The sequence below is a fragment of the Pelophylax lessonae genome, assembly GCF_965119305.1.
Source record: "Pelophylax lessonae genome assembly, chromosome: 7".
Lineage (NCBI taxonomy): Eukaryota > Metazoa > Chordata > Amphibia > Anura > Ranidae > Pelophylax > Pelophylax lessonae.
Genome location: NC_138774.1, coordinates 57,549,646 through 57,574,563, shown reverse-complemented (window position 1 = coordinate 57,574,563; position 24,918 = coordinate 57,549,646). Strand labels below are relative to the sequence as shown.

Here is a 24,918-nt window from a genome sequence, read left to right as displayed (position 1 = left end):
GTTCTCCTCAACAAGATGTCTTTACGGCAATGCCCAACAGGATGCTTAAGGTGATGAGGCAGATAATACGTAGGATATCCAATACAAGATTCAGAATACCCATGATAAAGCTATTATCATCAAAGACAATATCTAAAAGACAGAGATCAGCCATTAGTGAGTGATAGTCTGTGGTAAAGACAGCAGAATAGAGTACAAAGACTATCAAACTGAAAAAAAGAGAACGTTAGATAGGAGTGAGAGGCAGGGTAGGGAAAGGATGGGGGGGGGGGGGGGGGTGGGGAGATGTGAAAAGGGATCAAAATATAAATTTTAAACAATACCAAAGGTTACATGTTAGGCTAGACATTGAGGGTAGAAGACATTTGGGTTGATGTACTAAAGGCAAGTAGGCTGTACACTTTGCAAGACAATTTTCCCGCAGAGCTTTGTGAATGTGGTACAGCTCTTCTGACTTCCATTATCCAATTACTTGGAAGCAAAGTGAAATTTCACCACATTCACTAACTTCTGAAGATAATTCCGCTGCAAATGCCATTCAATTACAATTTTTCTCATAATCCACCTTAGCAATTTGGCCCCCAATCAAAGAAGAGCTGCAGAAATTTTAATTCAAGCGACTATGTTTGCACTAGTGACTAAACTCAGGGTATGTTAACCACTTGCCTACTTTGCACTTAAACCCCCTTCCCATCCAGACCAATTTTTAGCTTTCAGTGCTCTCACACTTTGAATGACAATTGCGCGGTCATGCAACACTCAACCCATATAAATTTTTCGTCCTTTTTTTCATAGAAATAGAGCTTTCTTTTGATGGTATTTATTCACCGCTGGGCTTTTTATTTTGTGCGCTATAAATGAAAAAAGACCGCAAATTTAAAAAAAAAACGTTTTTTTTTTAGTTTCTGTTATAAAATTTTGCAAATTAGTAATTTTTCTTCATAAATTTTGGCCAAAATGTATACTTCTACATATCTTTGGTAAAAATAACCCAAATAAGTGTACATTATTTGGTCTGCGTGAAAGTTAGAGAGTCTACAAGTTATGGTGCTAATCATTGAAAATTGATCACACCTAATGTACTGACAGCCTATCTCATTTCTTGAGACCCTAACAAGCCAGGAAAGTACAAATGACCCCCAAATGACCCCTTTTTGGAAAGTAGACATTCCAAGGTATTTAATAAGAGGCATGGTGAGTTTTTTGAAGTTGTCATTTTTTCCCACAATTCTTTGCAAAATAAATTTTTTTTTTTTTTTTTTTTTTTTTTTACAAAATTGTCATATTCAACAGGTTATTTCTCTCACATGGCATATGAATACTTACAACTACACCCCAAAACACATTCTGCTACTCCTCCTGAGTATGGCGATACCACATGTGTGAGACTTTTTTACAGCCTGGCCACATACAGAGGTCCAACATTGAAGTAGCACCTCCAGGCGTTCTCGGAGCATAAAATACACTTTTCATTTCTCAACCACCTATTACACTTTTGAAGGCCCTGGAGCACCAGCACAATGAAAAAGCCCACTAAATGACCCCATTTTGGAAAGCAAACACCCCAACGTATAATCTATGAGGCATAATGAGTCTTTTGAACATGTCATTTTTTTCCAGAATCTTTCGGAAAATGTGGAAAAAAAATGAAAACGCATTTTTTTTACACAAAGTTGTCCATTTATAAGATATTTCCAACACATAGCATGCACATAGCAAAAATGACACCCCAAAATACATTCTGCTACTCCTCCTGAGTATGGCGATACCACATGTGTGAGACTTTTTTACAGCCAGGCCACATACAGAAGTCCAACATTGAAGTAGCACCTCCAGGCGTTCTCGGAGCATAAAATACACTTTTCATTTCTCAACCACCTATTACACTTTTGAAGGCCCTGGAGCACCAGCACAATGAAAAAGCCCACTAAATGACCCCATTTTGGAAAGCAAACACCCCAACGTATATTCTATGAGGCATAATGAGTCTTTTGAACATGTCATTTTTTTCCAGAATCTTTCGGAAAATGTGGAAAAAAAATGAAAACGCATTTTTTTTACACAAAGTTGTCCATTTATAAGATATTTCCAACACATAGCATGTACATAGCAAAAATGACCCCCCAAAATACATTCTGCTACTCCTCCTGAGTATGGTGATACCACATGTGTGAGACTTTTTTACAGCCAGGCCACATACAGAGGTCCAACATTGAAGTAGCACCTCCAGGCGTTCTCGGAGCATAAAATACACTTTTCATTTCTCAACCACCTATTACACTTTTGAAGGCCCTGGAGCACCAGCACAACGAAAAAGCCCACTAAATGACCCCATTTTGGAAAGCAAACACCCCAACGTATATTCTATGAGGCATAATGAGTCTTTTGAACATGTCATTTTTTTCCAGAATCTTTCGGAAAATGTGGAAAAAAAATGAAAACGCATTTTTTTTACACAAAGTTGTCCATTTATAAGATATTTCCAACACATAGCATGTACATAGCAAAAATGACCCCCCAAAATACATTCTGCTACTCCTCCTGAGTATGGCGATACCACATGTGTGAGACTTTTTTACAGCCAGGCCACATACAGAGGTCCAACATTGAAGTAGCACCTCCAGGCGTTCTCGGAGCATAAAATACACTTTTCATTTCTCAACCACCTATTACACTTTTGAAGGCCCTGGAGCACCAGCACAATGAAAAAGCCCACTAAATGACCCCATTTTGGAAAGCAAACACCCCAACGTATATTCTATGAGGCATAATGAGTCTTTTGAACATGTCATTTTTTTCCAGAATCTTTCGGAAAATGTGGAAAAAAAATGAAAACGCATTTTTTTTACACAAAGTTGTCCATTTATAAGATATTTCCAACACATAGCATGTACATAGCAAAAATGACACCCCAAAATACATTCTGCTACTCCTCCTGAGCATGGCGATACCACATGTGTGAGACTTTTACGCAGTCAGGTCACATACAGAGGCCCAACATGCAAAGACACATAGCATGCACATACCATGAATTACCATGAATTACACCCCACAATACATTCTGCTGAGCAAAGGGTAAACAAAAGCTTACCTGTAGTTTTAGAAGCACAGTTGTCCACAGGAGTTGAGTCCAGGCAGCAGGCAGGGACTTGATCAGCAACAGTGCATGCAATTCTCCAGGCAAGGATACCAGTCCAGTGTCAGTGCATGCGGCAGGCAGAGGCATGATGGCAGTAAGTCCTGCAGGCAGAAGTAGGGCCTCTGTCGGGATAGAATGGGGACAGGGGTAGAGGCTTCTCCCTCCCAAATCGCTTTGAAGCCTCCGGGATCCAGACCCTAATCTGAGAAGAAGAAAAACAAAAAAAATTGTTTTCTTCATCCAGAAAAACATTTCTGGTCCCCTCACATATGCGAGACCCCTGTGGTATGAATCCCACTACTTCCAGAGGCAGGCAAAAATCGTGGTCAAACAGTCCAGGGTCAGTTCCAGAGCAGGCAGAGGTAGGTACAAAATCGGCAGGCAAAGGCGTGGTCAAATAACAGTCCAGGGTCAGTTCCAGATCAGGCAGAGGTATGAACAGAATCAGCAGGCAGAAGCATGGTCAAAAAACAGGCCAGGGTCAGTTCCGGAGCAGGCAGACATAGGTACAAAATCAGCAGGCAAAGGCGTCGTTGTATAACAGTCCAGGGTCATTTCAGGAGTATACAGTGGCATAAGGGGTGAAAGCGGAGGACTTCGTTTACCATACTAATAATTTAGACAAGTATGGTAACGGCGGAAACAGTCGTCTACACAGAGGCCTGGTTGGGAAGGACACTGGGGACAGTAATAGCGGGTGTCTTTTCGAATTCCTGCCTTGGTACACACCCTACATTTTTTCTGCCGTTTTTGGTCTCTTTGTGTGGGAGGGATTTTACTTGGAAAATGGCGTTCAGACAGTCTGCTTATTACGTCAGATCTAATGTTTTCTGGTGGGCCGTTTGGAAATATGAGGGTTGTGAAGATTTCCTCCAGGTAATAAAGGAAGGGTTGGGGGCTTTCGGTGGATTTGCGGTATAAAATGTAGGAATTGTATATGGCCAAATGAAAAATATAAATTGCTACTTTTTTGTACCAATGATAGGTACGTCTTGTGGGTAGATAGGGTTCCATCATTTGGTCGTTGAAATCCACTCCCCCCATGAATAAGTTGTACTCATGTACACATGTTGGCTTTCGGACTGGGCCATTCCTTCGTCGGGATTCCACATAGTTGTCATTGTGGATCGAAGACAACATGTACACGTCTCTTCTGTCCCTCCACTTCACAGCCAGAACTTCCTCATTTCTCAGACTCGCCGTCTCCCCTCTTCTCAGCTTGGTGTTTACTAGCCTTTGAGGAAAGCCTTTCCGGTTTTTTCGGACCGTGCCACATGCAGGAGTCTTCTTTCTGTGAAGGTTTCGGAACAGGGGCAAACTGGTGTAGAAATTGTCTACGTACAGGTGGTAGCCTTTTTCAAGGAGGGGGTAAATGAGGTCCCAAACGACTTTCCCGCTTGATCCCATGTAGTCCGGACATTCAGGGGGATGCAGCTGGGTGTCCTTCCCTTCGTACACCCTGAAGGCATAGGTGTACCCTGTGGCTCGGTCACATAGTTTGTAAAGCTTCACCCCATAGCGGGCCCGTTTGCTGGGAATGAATTGTTTGATGCCCAGCCTGCCAGTAAATTTCACAAGGGACTCATCCACACATATATTTTGGTCTGGGGTAAATAATTGAGGGAATATTTCTGAAAAATAATTTAGAAGTGGCCGAATTTTGAACAGCTTGTCAAATGCTGGGGAATTTCGGGGAGGGCACTGGGTATTGTCGTTGAAATGTAGGAACCTCATGATCATCAGATACCTGGCCCTGGGCATTACTGCAGAGTAGATGGGCATATGGTAGATTGGTTTGGTTGACCAATATGCTTGCAGTTCGTTTTTTTTATTGAGTCCCATGTTGAGGGTGAGGCCTAAAAATATCTTGAACTCCTCCACCGTTAGGTCTCTCCACTCAAAGGGACGGGAATAAAAAGATGTGGGGTTACTTTGGATAAATTGATGTGCATACAGGTTGCACTGGGCCACAATGGACGTCAGCAGGTCCTCCGTAAAAATTAAACGGAAGTAGTCAATTGGGGCAAAGTTCTCAGTGTTGACCTGGACTCCTGGCTGGGCAGTGAAAGGGGGGATGATGGCTTCTCCTGAGTTGGGAGGAAGCCACAGGGGGTTCAGAAGGGCATAGGGAAGGCTGGCGTTGGTCCTAACCCTTTGGGGGCGAGGTGACACCCCACTTGAGCTTGGCCTTTCTTGCCGAGGCACTGTGGTGCTGGTGGATGGCACTGCGGAGCTGGTGGATGGCACTGCGGAGCTGGTGGATGGCACTGCGAAGCTGGTGGATGGCACCGCGGAGCTGGTGGATGGCACTGCCTCCTCCTCACCAGAACGCCTTCGTTTGGCAGGCGGGCAGTATTCCTCCTCGTCGGAGTCGGTCTGCGTCCCGCTGCTAATGACCGGCTCGTAATTTACTTCGGAGTCAGACTCTGACTCCGAAGATTCCGAAGCAGAAAGCTCCCTGTCCATGTCCTCACTGATTATATTGAAGGCCTCCTCGGCTGAGAAAAATTTTTTTGCCATCGTTGGTGACACTGATGGGCACGGTGACACTGATGAGCACTGGGCGGCACTGATGGGCACACTGGTGGGCACTGGGCACACTTATGAGCACTGGGCGGCACTGATGAGCACTGGGCGGCACTGATGAGCACTGGACGGCACTGATGAGCACTGGGCGGCACTGATGAGCACTGGGCGGCACTGATGGGCACACTGGTGGGCACTGGGCACACTTATGAGCACTGGGCGGCACTGATGAGCACTGGGCGGCACTGATGAGCACTGGACGGCACTGATGAGCACTGGGCGGCACTGATGAGCACTGGGCGACACTGATGAGCACTGGGCGGGCACTGATGGGCACTGGGCGGCACTGATGAGCACTGGGTGGCACTGATGGGCACTGGGCACACTTATGAGCACTGGGCGGCACTGATGAGCACTGGGCGGCACTGATGAGCACTGGGCGGCACTGATGAGCACTGGACGGCACTGATGAGCACTGGGCGGCACTGATGGGCACACTGGTGGGCACTAGGCACACTTATGAGCACTGGACGGCACTGATGAGCACTGGGCGGCACTGATGAGCACTGGGCGGGCACTTATGGGCACACTGGTGGGCACTGGGCGGCACTGATGAGCACTGGGCGGCAGTGATGAGCACTGAGCGGCACTGATGAGCACTGGGCAGGCACTGATGGGCACAGGTGGGCACACTGGTGGGCACTGGTGGGCACACTGGTGGGCACTGGTGGGCACACTGGTGGGCACTGATGAGACTGGGCACACTGATGGCACACTGATGGCACACTGGTGGGAATACTGGTGGGAACACTGGTGGGCACACTGGTGGGCACACTGGTGGGCACTGGTGGGCACTGGTGATCACTGGTGGGCAATGGTGGGCACTTTTTACACACTTACGATCTCTCCTCTCCTCACACTGCAGTCTGTGTGTGAGGAGGGAGAGCTGGCAATGAGTGATGATCTCAAATGTTTACATTTGAGATCATCTCTCATTGGATGCCTCGATCGTGACGAATGGCCGCTGTGATTGGCCATTCGTCACGATCTGTGATTGGCTGTGTCCAAGGGACACGGCCAACACAGATTATCCCCGGTGCGCGCTCGCGGGAGCGCGCGGGGAGTCTGTTACTACCGAGGCAATGACAGATGATCTCATATGTTTACATATGAGATCATCTCTCATTGGATGCCTCGATCGTGACGAATGGCCGCTGTGATTGGCCATTCGTCTCGATCTGTGATTGGCTGTGTCCAAGGGACACGGCCAACACAGCTTCTGCCCGATGCGCGCTCGCGGGAGCGCGCGGCGGGCGTGTTTATGGGAGGCCGTTTAAAAACGGCCTCCCGAAAATTCAAGTCCGCGCTGCAGCCGTATATAGGCTGTAGCGCGGATGTGAGCTGGTTAAGTTACCTTACAATTCGTGGATTTCAGTATTCTGATATCTTGATATTATAAATTGTATACATGTATGTTATATTATGTATATTTGAATATATCTATTCTTACCCCAGATACCCTTCAGTGGACCTATGCTGTAAGACCCCTGAAGAAGAATCAATACACGCAAATATTGAAATGCGTTGGGTCTCTGTGGCCCCTTAGGGTCCTCCTCTGTATTATATGGTCACACATTTTTGTACAATCAGTCGCCTAATTTTTATGTGTATACATCTATATGTTCTTTTTGTGTTTTTTTCATACATGTTTTAACCATTTTTATCAATAAAAATTGTTAATTTTACTTACATGAGTGGTTGCCCGTCATAGTCCCACTTAGGGGGTATCTCCTTTCTGCCAATATATCTTCTGCAGTATGCCTTTAGTCTCTGACCATCTCCTGTAGTACAACTGTATTCTCCAATCAACTCCTTTAGTATGTCTGCCTAGCACTCAATAATATGCACAACCCTTTGGTATGTTAGGGGTTGCAGTTGAGCTCCCCAAAGCCTAATCAGCTGACCATTACTGAGCTACAAACCCAATTCCAAAAAAGTTGGGACACTGTACAAATTGTGAGTAAAAAATGAATGGACTAATTTACAAATTTTATAAACTTATATTTTATTCACAATATAATATAGATAACATATCAAATGTTGAAAGTGAGACATTTTGAAATGTCATGCCAAATATTGTCTCGTTTTGGATTTCATGAGAGCTACACATTCCAAAAAAGTTGGGACAGGTAGCAATAAGAGGCCGGAAAAGTTAAATGTACATATAAGGAACAGCTGAAGGACCAATTTGCAACTTATAAGGTCAATTGGCAACATGATTGGGTATAAAAAGAGCCTCTCAGAGTGGCAGTGTCTCTCAGAAGTCAAGATGGGCAGAGGATCACCAACTCCCCCAATGCTGCGGCGAAAAATAGTGGAGCAATATCAGAAAGGAGTTTCTCAGAGAAAAATTGCAAAGAGTTTGGAGTTATCATCATCTACAGTGCATAATATCATCCAAAGATTCAGAGAATCTGGAACAATCTCTATGCGTAAGGGTCAAGGCCGGAAAACCATACTGGATGCCCGTGATCTTCAGGCCCTTAGACGGCACTGCATCACATACAGGAATGTTACTGTAATGGAAATCACAACATGGGCTCAGGAATACTTCCAGAAAACATTGTAGGTGAACACAATTCCCCGTGCCATTCGCTGTTGCCGGCTAAAACTCTATAGGCCAAAAAAGAAGCCATACCTAAACCTGATCCAGAAGCGCAGGCGTTTTCTCTGGGCCAAGGCTCATTTAAAATGGATTGTGGCAAAGTGGAAAACTGTTCTGTGGTCAGACGAATTAAAATTTGAAGTTCTTTTTGGAAAATGTCATCCAGACTAAAGAGGACAAGGACAACCCAAGTTCTTATCAGCGCTCAGTTCAGAAGACTGCATCTCTGATGGTATTGGGTTGCATGAGTGCGTGTGGCATGGGCAGCTTACACATCTGGAAAGGTACCATCAATGCTGAAAGGTATATCCAAGTTCTAGAACAACATATGCTCCTATCCAGACGTCGTCTCTTTCAGGGAAGACCTTGCATTTTCCAACATGACAACGGCAGACCACATACTGCATCAATTACAACATCATGGCTGAAGAAGGATCCAGGTACTGAAATGGCCAGTCTGCAGTCCAGATATTTCACCCATAGAAAACATTTGGTGCATCATTAAGAGGAAGATGTGACAAAGACCTAAGACAGTTGAGCAACTAGAAGCCTGTATTAGACAATAATGAGACAACATTTCTATTCCTAAACTTGAGCAACTTGTCTCCTCAGTCCCCAGACATTTGCAGACTGTTATAAAAAGAAGAGGGGATGCCACACAGTGGTAAATATGGCCTCGTCCAGACTTTTTTGAGATGTGTTGATGCCATGAAATTTAAAATCAACTTATTTTTCCCTTAAAATGATACATTTTCTCAGTTTAAACATTTGATATGTCATCTATGTTGTATTCTAAATAAAATATTGAAATTTGAAAATTCCACATCATTGCATTCTGTTTTTATTCACAATTTGTACAGTGTCCCAACTTTTTTGTAATCGGGTTTGTAGATTCTCACACCAAGCTATATGTCCACAAAATAAATGGAGTGTATAAGAGTCAGAACAAGCCTTTTGTGGCTTACAGTGGGCCTTTCACCAAGAGGGCCTCTTTCATACATGCTGCAGCCCCTACTACCCCTTTATAAAGCGATCCACGGTGGATTTTTTCAGCTGAATGGGAGTTTTGCATTGAAGTACTATATCACAATCGCAAACCAATCATTCACTTTAACGGACAATTGCGCGGTCGTGCGACGCTGTACCTAAACAAATTTGACGTCCTTTTTTTCCCACAAACAGAGCTTTCTTTTGGTGGTATTTGATCACCTGTGCGATTTTTTGATCATGCGCTATAAACAAAAAAAGAGCGTCAATATTTGTCACATTTTTTTATATGAAATTCCCCAATAAAAATGTAAAAATCAAAATTTTTTAACATTTTTGGCCAATTTGTTTTATGCTACATATGTTTGGTAAAAAAAAAAAAGCGTATTTTGATTGGTTTGCGCAAAAGTTATCACATTTACTAACAAAGGGAAAGATTTTTGTCATTTTTTTTTTTTTTTTTTTTAACGAGTAATGGCGGCGATCTGCGATTTTTTTTTGCGTGACTGCGACATTGCGGCGGACAGATCGGACCCTTGACTGACATTTTTGTACTACGTCGCTTTGCCTGTGAGGGGCTGACCGCTGCAGTAAATAGTCGTGCGGCGGTCGGCAAGCGGTTAACCTCAGTGTGCTCCTATTTCTACATTATATTGTAAATGATTGTTCTCTTTGCACAGGGCACTGTGATGAGAGATGTCAGTCTACAGATTGTAATTGGGAACAGATTAATTTCTCAGCTACATAAGGTGCTACATACGTCATGATACATTACCTTTACAAATACATGGCTCTATAACCTCAAGCATTATCAAACGCCTTACTCCTTTTTTAACAGTCATCACAGCACAACAGTAAATCAGAGAGTCTTCCGTTGTCAGGTTTGTTATAGTGACATTCAGGCCATTGTTGGTGAACTCTGATCTATCTTTGTAACGCTTGTGGAAGGTGAGGTTCTCATTCTCAGGGAACACAGTCCATGCCGCAGAGAAAGAACTGGTTTCTGGCTTACTGCAGCTTAACATCACCGACTCCCTGACTCCGACTTTAATATTCTGTACCTCTTCCACATAGGAATCTGTTGAAGAAGAACAAAATGTAAAAGAAGCCTTAAAGTAAAGCTTTCTAAACAAGCTGTAACGTCAAATCTCAAAGGGAAACTGCATTATATCACAGTTTTTTTTTAGATGGATGCAAGATCAAATACATGTAAATAATTTCACTACGATTAAGAAGTTCATCCGAACTCAGAAGTCAGCTGCGGGGGAGATTCCCTGACACACACACACACAAAAATATATATACAGTACTGTATATATACACTGATCAGCCATAACATTATGACCACTGATAGGTAAACTTAATAAGGGTCCTTTCACACGGGCTTTCTGCCCGGCGGACTCCGTTTGGCTCAGCAGGAATCGATCCGCTGATCCCCCGTGGGCAGGCAGATGACAGGTCTGTCTTCGCTTACTTTGCAGAGATGGATCTGTCAGATCCCCACTCTCCTCTATCTGAGATCAGATGAAAATGGACCGCCTGTCCATTTTCATCCTATCCTAACCGATCCTCCACATGGATGGAAAATAGGGTTTCCATCCGTCTGGATTTCAAGGACAGGATCGGATAGCAGCGGCTGTCAGCGGACATGTCTCCTCTGACATCCGCTGCTCCATAGAGGTACATGGAGCATCCAATCAGGTCCGCCTGAAAAACTGACAGGCAGACCTGATCGGAAGACCCGTGTGCAAGGGGTCTAACATTGATTATCTCACTACAATGGCATTTGAAAGTAGATGGGATATATTAGGCATACAGTATGTTGTCCCTGATGCTGATGTGTTGAAAGCAGAAAAAAAAGGAGGCCCGGAGAAAAAAAGACGAAAAGCATGAGCGAAGGGCCGGCATGACACAGGTTAAAAGGGGTTTGGAGCTAGTAGTTTGTAGGAAAATATGCTTGGAAAGATCTACGTCGATTGTTGTACATAGGTGGGAGAGGGTGGAGGTGCAGGGGATGGTCAGACAGGGTGAGGCAATGGGTCTTCAGTTGGAAGGAAGGTTAGCTAGGGGAACTTCCCTCTTGCCCACCCCTCGTGTTTTTATCTATTTTTCTAGTGGGTTGGTTTGGGTTTTTTGGTTGTTGTCTTGCAGCCAGCGGGGTGCAAGGTCTTTGTTGGTTACTGTGCGAATAAAGGTACTTTAAAGGGACCTGTCTGAGGTTCGGCTCGCAGTTGTTCTAATAGAGGTATCTGTGTTGGTTGTCTCTGAGTCTGTGGTGTTGCGGCTGGAGGCCTGTTTTAACCACTTAAGCCCCGGAGGATTTGGCTGCTAAAAGACCAGGGGGTATTTTGCGATTCGGCACTGCATGACTTTAACGGACAATTGCGCGGTCGTGCGACGCTGTACCTAAACAAATTTGATGTCCTTTTTTTCCCACAAACAGAGCTTTCTTTTGATCACCTGTGATCACCTGTGCGATTTTTTGATCATGCGCTATAAACAAAAAGAGCGTCAATTTTGCAAAAATAACAATATTTTTCACATTTTTTTTATATGAAATTCCCCCCCCCAAAAAAATGTAAAAATCAAAATTTTTTAACATTTTCGGCCAATTTGTTTTATGCTACATATGTTTGGTAAAAAAATCGCAAAAAGCATATTTTGATTGGTTTGCGCAAAAGTTATCGCGTTTACTAACAAAGGGAAAGATTTTTGTCATTTTTGTTGGGTTTTTTTTAACGCGTAATGGCGGCGATCTGCGATTTTTTTTGCGGCACTGCGACATTGCGGCTGATAGAACGGACCCTTGACTGACATTTATGACACTTTTGGGGTTACCAGTGACATTTCTACAGTAATCAGTGCTATACATATGCACTGTTACTGTAAAAATACACTGGCAGTGAAGGGGTTAACTTTATTTGAGAGGGAGGGGCTGTGTGTGTCCCTGTGTGTGTCCCTAGGGGCGTGATTCTAACTGTGATTGGCTGTGGCTTGAGCTGTAGAAACAGTGATCAACGGTCCTACATAGTAGAACCGTGTGATCACAGTTTCTACACAGGGGAGAATGACAGGCGGCTTGTTTACACTAGCAGCCTGACTTTCTCCCTCTCCCCCGACGATCGCTGAGTGACCGGCGGACATCGGGTCCGCCGGTCACACGCGCGGGGGGGTCCGTGACCACGCGGGAGCGCGCCGCCGGCGGCACATGCTCGCCCCCCAGAGCCTCACAGGCTAGTGACGTACCCCTACGTCACTCTGCCTGTGAGGGGCTGACCGCCGCAGTATATCTACCTGCGGCGGTCGGCAAGTGGTTAAGTAGGATATGGGTACTTTCATTTTCTTGATGCCTACTAGGACCTTGAGGCTCCAGTTATACTGTGTTTACATTGTCATGTTTATATGTAATTTATTCATTTTGGTAATAAAAGGCTGCATTTGACTTCAGCTTGTTGTCCAAGGGGTTATTTACTGGTGAAGGGGGAGGTAATGGTCAGAGTGGACTAGGGACAAGCCATCTCTAGTACCCTAGTCATGGAAGTGCATAAGGATTTGAGCAAGATTTGTCAAGAGACAAATTGTGATACCTAGATGACTGGGTCAGAGCAACTCCAAAACTGCAGCTCTTGTGGGATATTCCCGGCCTGCACTGGTCAGGACCGACCAAAAGTGGTCCAAGGAAGGAAAACAAGCGAACCGGTGACAGGGTCATAGGAAGCCAAGGCTTATTGGTGCACATGGGTAGCAAATGCTGGCCCGTGTAGTCCCATCCAATAGAAAAGCTATTGTAGTTCAGATTGCTGGTTCTGATAGAAATGTATCAGAGCACAGAGTGCATCACAGTTTGTTGTGTATGGGGATGTGTAGGCACAGACCAGTCAGGGGTGCCCTTGCTGACTTGTGTCCACAGCCAAAAGCACCTAAATTGGGAATGAGAGCATCAGAGCTGGACCATGGAGCAATGGAAGATGGTTGCCAGCTCTGATGAAATCAAGAATGGTTAGAGGTACACAACAATGGATTTGAGGTGTTGACTTGGCCTCCAAATTCTCCAGATTTCAGTCCTCAATCAAGCATTTGTGGTATATTCAGGAAAAACAAATCTAATCTACTAATGATGGCTTGGTGCCAGATATCACAGCATACCCTCAGCGGTCTAGTTGAGTCCAGACCTCAATAAGTTATGGTGGGTGGTCATAATGTTATGGCTGATTGATGTATAATCATATATATTTTGTATCATCATATATATATTTGTGCATTCTCTCAGTGCAAGTCTGTGAGTTAGGTCTGGGTCTGACTAAAAGTATATGTTAAAGCCCAACTTCAGGGGAAAAAAAATTATCCTTTTCAGTGAGACTATGCCTTCACTGAGAAACAGTTTTACGTGATCCTCCATTCCCCAGCAGAGGGAACTCATCTATGATTGGGCAGTGGACTGACCATCCACATTCTCATGTCCAGTCCCGGGTATGGACCCTGTTCTGGTCTTGATGAAGTCAGGACCCTAGTCCGGTAGAGTGTGGGGGGGGGGATGCAGACACTGCAGGGAGGAGGGGAGGATCAAGTAAGTTAGCCCCGATTCACACTAGGGCGACCTGTGAGGCGACCTGGTCGCCTCACAGGTCACCGTAGGTCGCCTCCCATAGGGAAGCTGCGGACCTGTTCTAATAGGAGCGACACAAGTCGCTCCGACTTAGAAAAAGGATCCGGAGCTTCTTTGGGGCGACCAGGAGGCGACCGCCATAGACTTCAATGTTATGAAGTCCGTGGCGGCCGCTCGGAGGTCGCGGCGCGCTGCTGGCACCGCGACCTTGGAGGTCGCGGTGCGAAGTAGCGTCGCCTGCATGTGAACGGGGGCTAAATCTCCTTTATTGTTCTCCTAGGCATAAACAAGCAATTAACCCTTGCAGTTCTGGCCATACTGTAAGGCATTATTTTATATTTTTGCCCAGAGCAAAAAAAAAAGCATGCTCTGGGACTAAACGCTTAGTGTGCATGGGGTTTATGGTATCTCTCTTACCTACATGCAGTAGTTCTCATTAACATGTAGAGATCCACTGCCCTCTACTGTTAGCTGCAAATATCACAGTGTTATATATAATTATGTATTGACACTTCCTGTCTCAGGGAGAAGCTTTGAAAACCCCAGAAGGAGGAAGGAGAGATATAGAGATATAGAGAACTGAGCCACATGGCCTTATACACAGATCAGAAGCAGAGACTATTAAGCAAGTATTCCTATGTTCCAATAGTTTAACTGCATCTGTCCATACTGTAGCTTCTTAAAGGAGTTGTAAAGTCAGAAGGTTTTTTATCCTAATGCATTCTATGCATTAAGATAAAAAGCCTTCTGTGTGCAGCAGCCCCCCTCAGCCCCTATAATACTTACCTGAAGTCCCACTCTGTCCAGCCATGTCCATGAGTGTCTCAGCCATGCAATTGGCTGAGACACAGCAGCAGCGCCATTGGCTCCCGCTGCTGTCAATCAAAGTCAGCCAGCCAATCAGCGCAGAGAGGAAGTGGGACTGGGTCAGGGCTCCATGTCTGAATGGACACAGGAAGCTGTGACTCGGCTCAGGTGCCCCCATAGAAAGCTACTTGCTGTGGGGGCACGCAACTGGAGGGAGGGACCAGGAGAGCAGAAGAGGGACCCGAGAAGAGGAGCATCCAGGCTGCTCTGTGCAAATCCATTGAAACAGGGCAGGTAAGTATAACATCTTTGTTATTTTTATAGGAAAAATAGGAGACTTTACAATCACTTTAAGTGTATTTCTGAAACCTAGTGATAGACAAGTCTCTGTCCTGTTGTTGTTGTTGTCTCATGTACACAGTGCCAGATAGCTAGGTCAGTGCTACTGTATGTGTTTAGTGGTCACTTTTCAGTATATTAGTAGGTGAACCTGTTTATTAAAATATAGTTTATATGCAGTTCATGTTATTATTGTTAACCCTCTCTTCTGGTCTTGGATTTTATAGGTAGTTTTAGTTAGTTCCAGTGCCACCTGCCTGCTGGTGAGAAGCTCTGTTCTAGGCTGGTTGGACAACAGTTTGAAGGTACCTCTGTGACCGTTGGTCTTGTCTTTAGGTCTCCAAAAGGCCTTTTCTGCAACATTCATCAACATAACTTTATATACCTGTATATATGTGCACAATTTTACCAAGACTCCTGTTGGGCCCTTTGATGACAATACCTGTGTGTACATTAAATGAATGCACTGTTATCAATCTCTTCTTATATAAAGAGTGTAATATTTCTATAATGTAAAAGGACTGGTGCGCTGCTATGGCTAACTATTGAAGTGTAAAACTCCAAATAGAAGGGTATGAAATACGTGAATGTACGAATTGCTGCTCCCACTAAAATCAAGTACTGTACTCATAAACTTGAACAAATGACTAGAAATATTAATGTGAATGTGGTGCGCTATTCAGTGTAAAACGTGTACTGTTTAAATATCCAAAATAGTAAAAACATTAAATAAATCAATTCATAACCTTAAAAAACTAAATTGCAATGTGATGGACTCATTTATACAAAGTTCTTCCAATACAGAAAAAAAATAATTTGCGAATCTCTAAGAACATCCAGTGCTTCTTCATCAGGTATTAATGTGCAAAATCCATCCACCTACTATCTACCTTTGAGTGCAATGCTCGCTCACCTGCAGCACATAGGTATTATGCAATGTATATTGTAACGCTCCACCTGATGAGTCCTCAGGCTTCCCTTTAATTCTTCTTTGATCAGAGTGGAACAGCTCCACAATTATATAGATAAACCGAGTGATTTCATAGTGTAGTAGATTTTAAAACATTTATTGATTAAAAAATTTAATCCAGAACACTCACATTTCAAATGATATAAAAACGCATGGAATCCAGTCTTTCTTGTCCAATTTGTTTTATGCCATGAGAGGCTTCAGCTCTCCGGCTTCCCGACGGATCGTATTGTAACAGACGAGTCTGATGTCACTGACTCCTCATACGCGTTGTGTCACTGGTCACGTGACTTCCTCAGGGCGGGAGCTCAGTAAAAGATGCTGGAACTAAATGGTCTCCAGCGTGTGTATTGCTCATTGCTATGGAAAAGTCATTCCCGCTGTCCGGCACAAGTCATGACACATATAGAAACACTTGTCTCTCAATATTGCCGAATTGTATAGCAACTGCACATTATAATTACACAGTAGATGATAAGTATGATCTAATATATTTACCCCAAAGCAAAGCCTGAGATTAATGCAAATAATATGAACTAAAGTTAGAATTACAAATAAAGCTAAAAATATTTTTAAAACTTTACAAATATATAAAGAATTTTTTTTTAAATATTAAAAAAAAGGGGGGAACAGCTGGATGTAACCTTACTACTTAGAGGTCAAAACCATACCCGCATTTTCAATCCCTACTACATATGCTATAATATTGCATGGTACTTGTTGATATAAAACCCCATTGATGGTGATGGCAACTATCATGGCATATTAGGGTTATAACTCCATCCAGTGGTCATAATGAGTATTGCAAATACTAGAAGTTAGCTCTAAAACAATTCAAATCAAACTCCATGTTATGACCTCTGGGCTGGAGTTTACCCAATTCAAAAATCCAGTATGATTCGCGTTTACTTAATTCAATTAATTTGTTAATTCCCCTCCAGTTTGGTTTGAATTTATCAATGGCACAGAATTGTAGCATAGCTGGATCTTTGTTATGATGTTCTAAAAATGTCTTGATATGTTGTGTTTGGGGAAACCTTTTTGAATATTCTGTACATGCTTTCTTTTTTTTCCACATGGGTCTCTTAGTTCTACCAACATATTGTTTTTGACAAGGACATTGGAGTACATATACTGCTCCTTCAGTTCTGCACAATATGAAATTTTTTATTGGATATTGTCTACCTGTAGTTGTAGATATAAATTGATTACATTTTATTCCATTTTAGTTTGTTTTGTGGTACGCATAACATCCCTTACAGGGGAAAAAAAACATTTCCCTATAAGAAAGTGATATTTTGATTCTGGGGTTTGATTTTGGGGTCTGTAACTTTTTTAGCTATAATATACCGAAGGGTGGGGGCTTGTCGGTATACAAATTTTGGTTGTTTATTTCTATACTCATGGGCAGGGCTGCTGTTAGAAATGATGGGGCCCCGTACAGCCTACCTGATGGGGCCCCCTTCAACCCCATCCCTGGCCCCACCTCAAAACAAAATGCAGGTTTGTCACCGTTTACGTATATATGTGCGGGACCAATGTGCATGTTTGCAATTACGCATGAGCAAGGGGAATGGGGGCTTTAAAAAGGTTTTACATTTTATTTTATTTATGTTACTTTGTGCAAAGTTGCTGGGGCTATCATGCTGCAGGGATGACCAAGATATCACCCTTCCAATCCAGGGACGTGCCAGTGTTCTGTCAGAATAGCACTACCTATCAGATTCTGCTACTGGAAGTGACATACGGACTAGAACAACTTACTGCGCATGCGGCATGCGTTCCAACATGGCCGCTATGCGCTCCAATAGCTTTCTTAATGTGACAGAACATGAAGCAACAGCGGACATCTTCTTACACCCACGCAAGTCTTCAATTTTACATTTATTTTAGAAGTAAACTGGCCTTATAGAATAAATCACAGTATTACATTTCTATTATTATTGTATTCTAGTAAATATAGCGAGAAACCTGCGGCCAGAAGGTTGTGACGGCCATCTTGGTACACCCCGCACTGCTCAGCAACAAACTGATTATATAGTAAAATAGACTGTTCCACTCGGCTGCGGTGAAATAGTCTATTTTAGTCTATAAGGTGAGTTTACTGATAAAATAAATGTAAAATTCAAGACATGTGTTGGTGTAAGAAGATGTCCACTGCTGCTTCCTGTTCTGTCACATTAGGAACCTATTGGAACACATAGCCGCCATGTTGGAACGTATGGCGCATGGGCAGTATGTTGTTCTAGTCCGTACATCACTTCTGCTAGCAGAATCTGATAGGTAGCGCTACTCTGACAGAACACCGATACATCGATGGACGGGAAGAGGTTAAAGGGGAGTGGTTTGACTGAACATGTTTACTGTCCCCCAAACACAAGTTTAAAGTAGCATCTCACTGTGTCCCATGATCACCAGCATGAAAAATAACACAGGCAGCAGGTGCCCTGTCACAGTGTCACATGGATGATGGGGCTGCTGACTTTGTTATGCAGTAACACTCAGTACAGCCATAGCTTAAAGTCAGCATCCCCAGCATCCATGTGACACTGTGACATGGTACCTGCAGCCTGTGTGATTTTCATACTGGTGATCATAGGACACAGTGAGGACTCTATCTTCTGTTCTTCACTCACTTTGCCCAATGCAGCCACGCTGTCTTCCTGCTGCTCCCTGTCAGCTGCTGAGGGCACTTGAGTAAGGGGAGGCGGGGCTGAGCAGAGAATTATTGTATCCCTCCGCCGGGGAAGGCAGTGGACAGCAGCAGCCAGGACTTTATGGCAGCAAATCAATGTGGAACTACATCCCATGTATACATGCGCCCCCGAAAATGAAAAAAAAAGTCCCGCCACTGCACTCATCTCCTGGGCCCTTCTGTTGACATTATAGGGCCCAGGAAAATGTAATTACACCCCCAAGAAAGTACAAATTAGGAAAAAGTTTAGAAAAAAAGATTTTTTTTTAACATGCAGAAATTTACTGTGATGCTGCCTGGGCCCCTTGTGGAGCCCGGGCCCGGTACAACAGGGCTGGTTGTACTGCCCTATCAGCGGCCCTGCTCATGGGCATCTAGTTCATCTGCCACAAATTACTTTGTTTAGATTTTACAGGAAGGGAATCCCCTCTGTTCACAGAGGTCCTGTCCTGGGTGGAGGCACTGCCAAATTTATTATTACACCAACTCTTCCACTTAGCAAGGGTTCTGGTTCTGTTGTCTACCTACAGGATTAGCTGTTTCAGGAGGGACATTTCTCATACCCCCCTTCCCCCTTCCCAAAAGAAGGCTACACATTTTTGAATAGGCCCTGAAATCTCCAAAAAGAATCCAAACTTTCTTGCTCTTTTCCTACCACCACATTTAAAATGGCCCATAACAGTGATGAGCTGCATCCTTGGCCAATAGAATTGGACTTGAAAGATTACTTTAAGGTAAATTTTACAATAATCACTCTAAATGTATATTCACTGAAAGTAGACTACTTTCCATTTAATTAGTGATGGTATGACCGTTCGAGTTGAATGCAAGTTCGACCTGAATATCGTGTGTTCGCTGAACACACAAACAAATGTGGCTCTCAGTGGGAAGTTTGCCCGCCAATAACGCCCCATAATGGACTGCGCGATTGCAGTGCATTAAGTACTTGTGATTGGCCAAAGCATGCACCTGACCTGTATGCTTCAGCCAATCACAGCAAAATGCCCTGTCAGAGCCATGATTGGCCAAAGGCAGGGTGCCTTTAGCCAATCATGGCTCAGGGGCTAGGTTCACGCCCCTCACTATATAAGGCTGCTTACAGCCGGGTGTAGTGTGTTAGTGGAGATTAGGAGTGGAGATTAGGCAGGGTAGTTAGTGGATTGTGCTTTCATATTTAACCACTTCCCACCCGCCCTATAGGCAAATGACGGCAGGAACGTGGTTACATTATCCTGACCGGACGTCATATGACGGTGGCAGGATAATGTGCTCTGCACGCCCCGGGGGGGCGCACAGAGCGGCGATCGATCCGGCGGTATGTCACTCTGACACACCGCATCTCCGATCTCGGTAAAGAGCCTACTGACATAGGCTCCTTACCATGTGACCAGCTGTATCCAATCACAGCTGGTCACATAGTAGATAGGACGTGTCGTTGATCGGCTTTCCTCAGTTCATGCCTGACAGGCCCGAGTAGTGGAGAGCCGATCTGCGGCTCTCCTGACAGTGGGGGGGAGGGGTCCGCACTTGTAATCAGAGCATTGATTACCAGTGCAGACCCTTGGGGGGGTGCCACTAGAACCACCAGGGATGCCCACCCATGACCTCAGGGATGCCCCACCCATGACCCTGGGATGCCCACCATGGCCACCAGGAATGGCAATCAGGGCTCAGGGAGCCTGCCAGTGCCCTCCCCATCAACGCAGCCCGCCAGTGCCCTCCCCATCAGTGCTGCCCACCATTGCCCATCATTGCCATCTATCAGTGCTGCCCACCAGTGCCCATTACTGCCCACCAGTGCTGCCTATCAGTGCCCATTAGTGCCCATCAGTGCCGCCTATCAGTGCCCATCAGTGACGCCTATCAGTGCCCATCAATGTCGCCTATCAGTGCCCAGCAATGCCGCCTATCAGTGCCCACCAATGCTGCATATCAGTGCTACCTATCAGTGCCACATATCAGTGCCCATCAGTGCTGCATATCAGTGTCACCCCATCAGTGCCTCCTTATCAGTGCCTTACAGTGCGGCCTCATCAGTGCTCATCAGTGCACGAAAAAACATATCTATTTACAAAATTGTATAACATAAACAAAAAAACGTTTTGCTTTTTTTCAAACTTTTCGGTCTTTTTTTAATTGTTTAGCAAAAAAGAAAAAACCTTGTGGTAATCAAATACCACCAAAAGAAAGCTCTATTTGTGGGGAAAAAATTTAATAAATTTGGTTTAGGTACAGTGTTGCATGACCGCGCAATTGTCATTCAAAATGCAACAGCGCTAAAAGCTATAAATTGACCTGGACGGGAAGGGGGAAAAGTGCCCGGTATTGAAGTGGTTAATGCAGTCAGTGCATTGTAGTCTAGGGCTAATTCTTGTGTAACACAGTGTAGTGCAGTCAGTGTAGTGTAGTGCTGTGCTGTGCTGATTCATCTTGTGTAACAGTTCACTGCAGTGCAGTGTTGTGTAGTGCTGTGCTCTGATTCTTGTGTAACACAGTGTAGTGGGGCCACTGAAGTGTTGGTGTACACAAAACGTCTGTGTAACCCCACTGATCCCATTTTTTTTTTCATTGATATATATGTTTTATTTCTTTTCATTTTTCTTAATTTTATTTAGGGCATAATTGCTGTCCTCCCTGTTGTGTCACAGGTGCTATTCCTTCTGCGTCAGCAGTGAGGGTTTTTTGTGGTGCAGCAGCACTAATTTTATTTAGGGCATAATTGCTGTCCCCCCTTTTGTGTCGCAGGTACTATTCCTTCTGTGTCAGCAGTGGGTTTTTTTTTTTTTTGTGGTGCAATATCACTAATTTTATTTAGGGCATAATTGCTGTCCCCCCTTTTGTGTCCCAGGTGCTATTCCTTCTGCGTAAGCAGTGGTCTTTTTTGGGGGGGGGGGTTTTGTGGCAAAGCAGCACTAATGTTATTTAGGGCATAATTGCTGTCCCCCGTTTTGCATCGTAGGTGCTATTCCTTCTGCATCAGCAGGGGTTTTCTTTTTTTGGGTTTATTAAGTTTTTCTTTATTAAAAAAAACAAATATAATAAAATGGTTTACAGTGCACCATGTACAAAAGTATTGCACCCAAGCACCATATTCCCTTCTCACACTCTATAATAAAAAGTTATAAAAATCCCGCCAAAAAATAAAAAACAATAATAAAATGGTTTATAGTGCACCAAGCACAAAGTATTGCACCCAAGCATCATATTTCCATCCCACATATAGACAGGTTCCTCATGTCCCTGCTAGCTGGGTCAGAAACCCCAGAGGAAGGAAGTGAATAGAGCAAGAAAGGGTCTGGGACCACATGAAAGAGCTGCTGCTGAATCCAGACCTGTTTACGATTGTTGCCCATAGGTTTTGGGTGTATATATGTATATATTTAAATAATGGTGACAGAAGTATATCTGCCCCCCTTAAAGTTCTCTTACATGCACTATACTAGATAACTAAGTCAGTCATACAGTGTATGTGCACATAGTGGTCACCTTGTTGTATGATAGTAGGTGAGCCTATTTTTTGCAATAGAGTCTATATGCAGCTCCTGTTTTTCTAGCTAACCCTGTCCCTTCTGGTCTGGGATCTACAGCTAGTTTTAGCTCAGAGCTCAATAACCAGCATAGGTTAGAGCCCTGCGAATCAGTGTGAACCGGCCCTAAGTCCCCATTCACACTACTGCAACTTTTCATGTGATTTGACAATTCCAAATTGCATTCCAAGTCGCGCCCCATTATCGGCAATAGAGTCGTTATCGCCAAGACTCATGTCATTATGAAAAAGGTTCCTGCACTAATTTCTACCAATTTTATTGCGACTTGCATAGACTTGATTTCAAAGCCACACCAGAGTGAACGGGGGATTAATGCTATTCTATTTGTAGCCTGAATTAGTCCAAAAACATTTATGATTTATAGCCCATTAAAGTTTGTACAATCTTCCCTATTATTTAGGTAGATGTATTTTGAAAATTTTTTGGTAATGGAACATAAAGTTATGGAGGCATACATTTCATTTAATGATAAGGCTGATTTCATAAAATTTATTTCTCTGTACCTTTAAAGTCAAATTATCTAATTTTATTAAAAATACATCTGGGTAAATGGGGGAACTACTATAACACTGCTAGAGCTGATTACAGTATAATGATTATCTTTTATCTACATGGTTTACTTTATAAACTGTATATATCTGCTCCTAACAGTGTTATAGTTTTTCCCAATTTCTGTACATGCCACTTTAACTTTCAAGACTCTGTGTAAGCACTAGTTTCCTTTTTCTTTTCTTTTTTTTTGCATTAGCTCACACCCTTTTTACTTTCTATGCCATAGTGGTGTCTCTCTGTCACTAATGGATGTTCCTTTTCAGTAATTCTCTTATAACTCTCAGTGGCATGTTTTTTGTATATAATATATACTTCGTACCAACAATCAACTGAAACTGGGGGACACCACATATTAGATGGTGGTTGGTTATTCCCCCTTACTCAGTCTGTATGGCATACCAAATGCCCTGATGATTATGATAAAGGGTTTCTCTATCCTAACCTCTTTATCTTTTCATTTATATATTACACTGGGTGCTAGGACACTCTCTCTCTTTCTTCCACTTACGTCTAACTAGGACACTAAGTGTTTCTGTCTGAACCTTTTCTCTACTTCATTAGACCTTTGTATATACTTACATCTTGTAAGTATTTATTCCCCCCCTCCCCCCTTTTTTCAAAAAATCAGGCATTCCTCTTTATCGGTATAATTACCGTTTTAATTGACAGCTCATCCCTCTTCTCATGAAAACCCCTATGGTAGGTACATTTTACTACAATACTCTTAAATGAAAATGTATTTTCTTTACATATAGTCTTCTTCTATAATACCAAGATCTTCTACCTATATAGGCACATATTATGTTTGGAACTCTGGTTGACCCCTGAAGAAGGGTATTTACCCGAAACGCGTAGGGTCCTTTCCGGTTCTTCTTACCATGTGTACCTCTGAGTCTTCCATGTTGAGGGTGATCTGTCCTTGCATGGAATTTTAACATGTTTTGTTATCAGTCATGTACTGCTTATATATTATTTGTATGTCTTCTTTGTATAAAATAAAGTTTTGATTATTTTACTCTGCTGTTGTTGTTGTCAGTGTCTAGTGGCATTTATAGTCCCAAACAATTGGGGGTACTCTCCTTTTTTCTCTGTTGACCGGGATGATGGCCACTAACACTAGGTACAAGGTGACGGGATTACATATGTCATGCCACATTAACTGGACAATTTGTTCTTGATGTCAATGTGAAAAAAAAGAAAAATAAGGTCACGTGACAAAAGAAGCTCATGTACTAAATTCTAGCATATATTATAGATATCAGACTACAGTATTTTTCATGACAGTTGTATTTTAGGTACAGTAGCTTTTTTTATTTTTGTGGCTTTCCTGGATCTACTTCTAAAGATGCTTCAGAAGTGGATCCAGAAAAAATACCTGCTATGCTCCTCAAAACAAACACAGTTCCTGTAGTGACTAATGGCAAACCAAATCATTACCAAATGTATCCCCAGTGTTTGTGGCCCTATAGCTACAGATATACGTTAAAAGGTATCTAAATCCACAAATTAAACTTAAAATATTGAAGTTGCAATATATTCAATTTAAGGTATCACTAGACAACTGTCATGTAACATGGATGATAATGGAACCCTAAAAGAACAATCATCAGCCCTACTGTGTAGGTGACTTCAGTGCCCCGTTGCTCTTACAGAATATACCAGTACCCAATCAGAATTAATACACACTCCTATTAGTGGGAGTTGTATAGTTCCCCACCTTTTTGTAGGGCAAAGCAGTAAAACAGTAAAGAAAATGTGTAGAGAAACAGAAGCAGCTTCATTTTTTGAGAGTCGTGAAAACATAGATTTTTATTCTAGTCACATTTCTTCTTATGTTTACCGACAGGCAACACCCTAAACCCTTCCGCTTTTACACTCTACCTTTGCTACACTGGTGACATCATGGAAGTGTGGTAAAGGCAATGTAACACCAAGCCTTTACGGTCAATTTGTTATAAATAAATGAAGTCTGTGTAGCTGGCCAGCTAGAACCTGTCCTAGGTTGCTAATATGACCTACATGTATATACAGCTAGACCTGTTAATAACCTCAATACAGTGCATATGTTTATATGTGAGAGACAA

The 24,918-nt window shown here is 43.3% G+C and overlaps 1 protein-coding gene across 1 annotated transcript; it reads right to left on the bottom strand.

The window, feature by feature from the left end:
* LOC309560098 (uncharacterized protein) lies at positions 1-24,612 on the bottom strand. Its single transcript, XM_082263627.1, has 3 exons — positions 24,552-24,612; positions 10,093-10,395; positions 1-132 (listed from the first exon to the last, which is right to left on the bottom strand). The coding sequence occupies exons 2-3, from the start codon at positions 10,340-10,342 to the stop codon at positions 8-10; spliced, it is 375 nt and encodes a 124-aa protein (XP_082119753.1). The 5' UTR covers positions 10,343-10,395; positions 24,552-24,612; the 3' UTR covers positions 1-7.
* Positions 24,613-24,918: the final 306 nt, after the last annotated feature.

Excerpts from the sequence above, each read along its gene's own strand:
- LOC309560098 (XM_082263627.1), bottom strand. The coding sequence starts at position 10,342 with ATGTTAAGCTGCAGTAAGCCAGAAACCAGTTCTTTCTCTGCGGCATGG. Across the intron at positions 133-10,092 it reads AGAGCCATGTATTTGTAAAG|ATATTGTCTTTGATGATAAT; the intron begins GTAATGTATCAT and ends TCTGTCTTTTAG.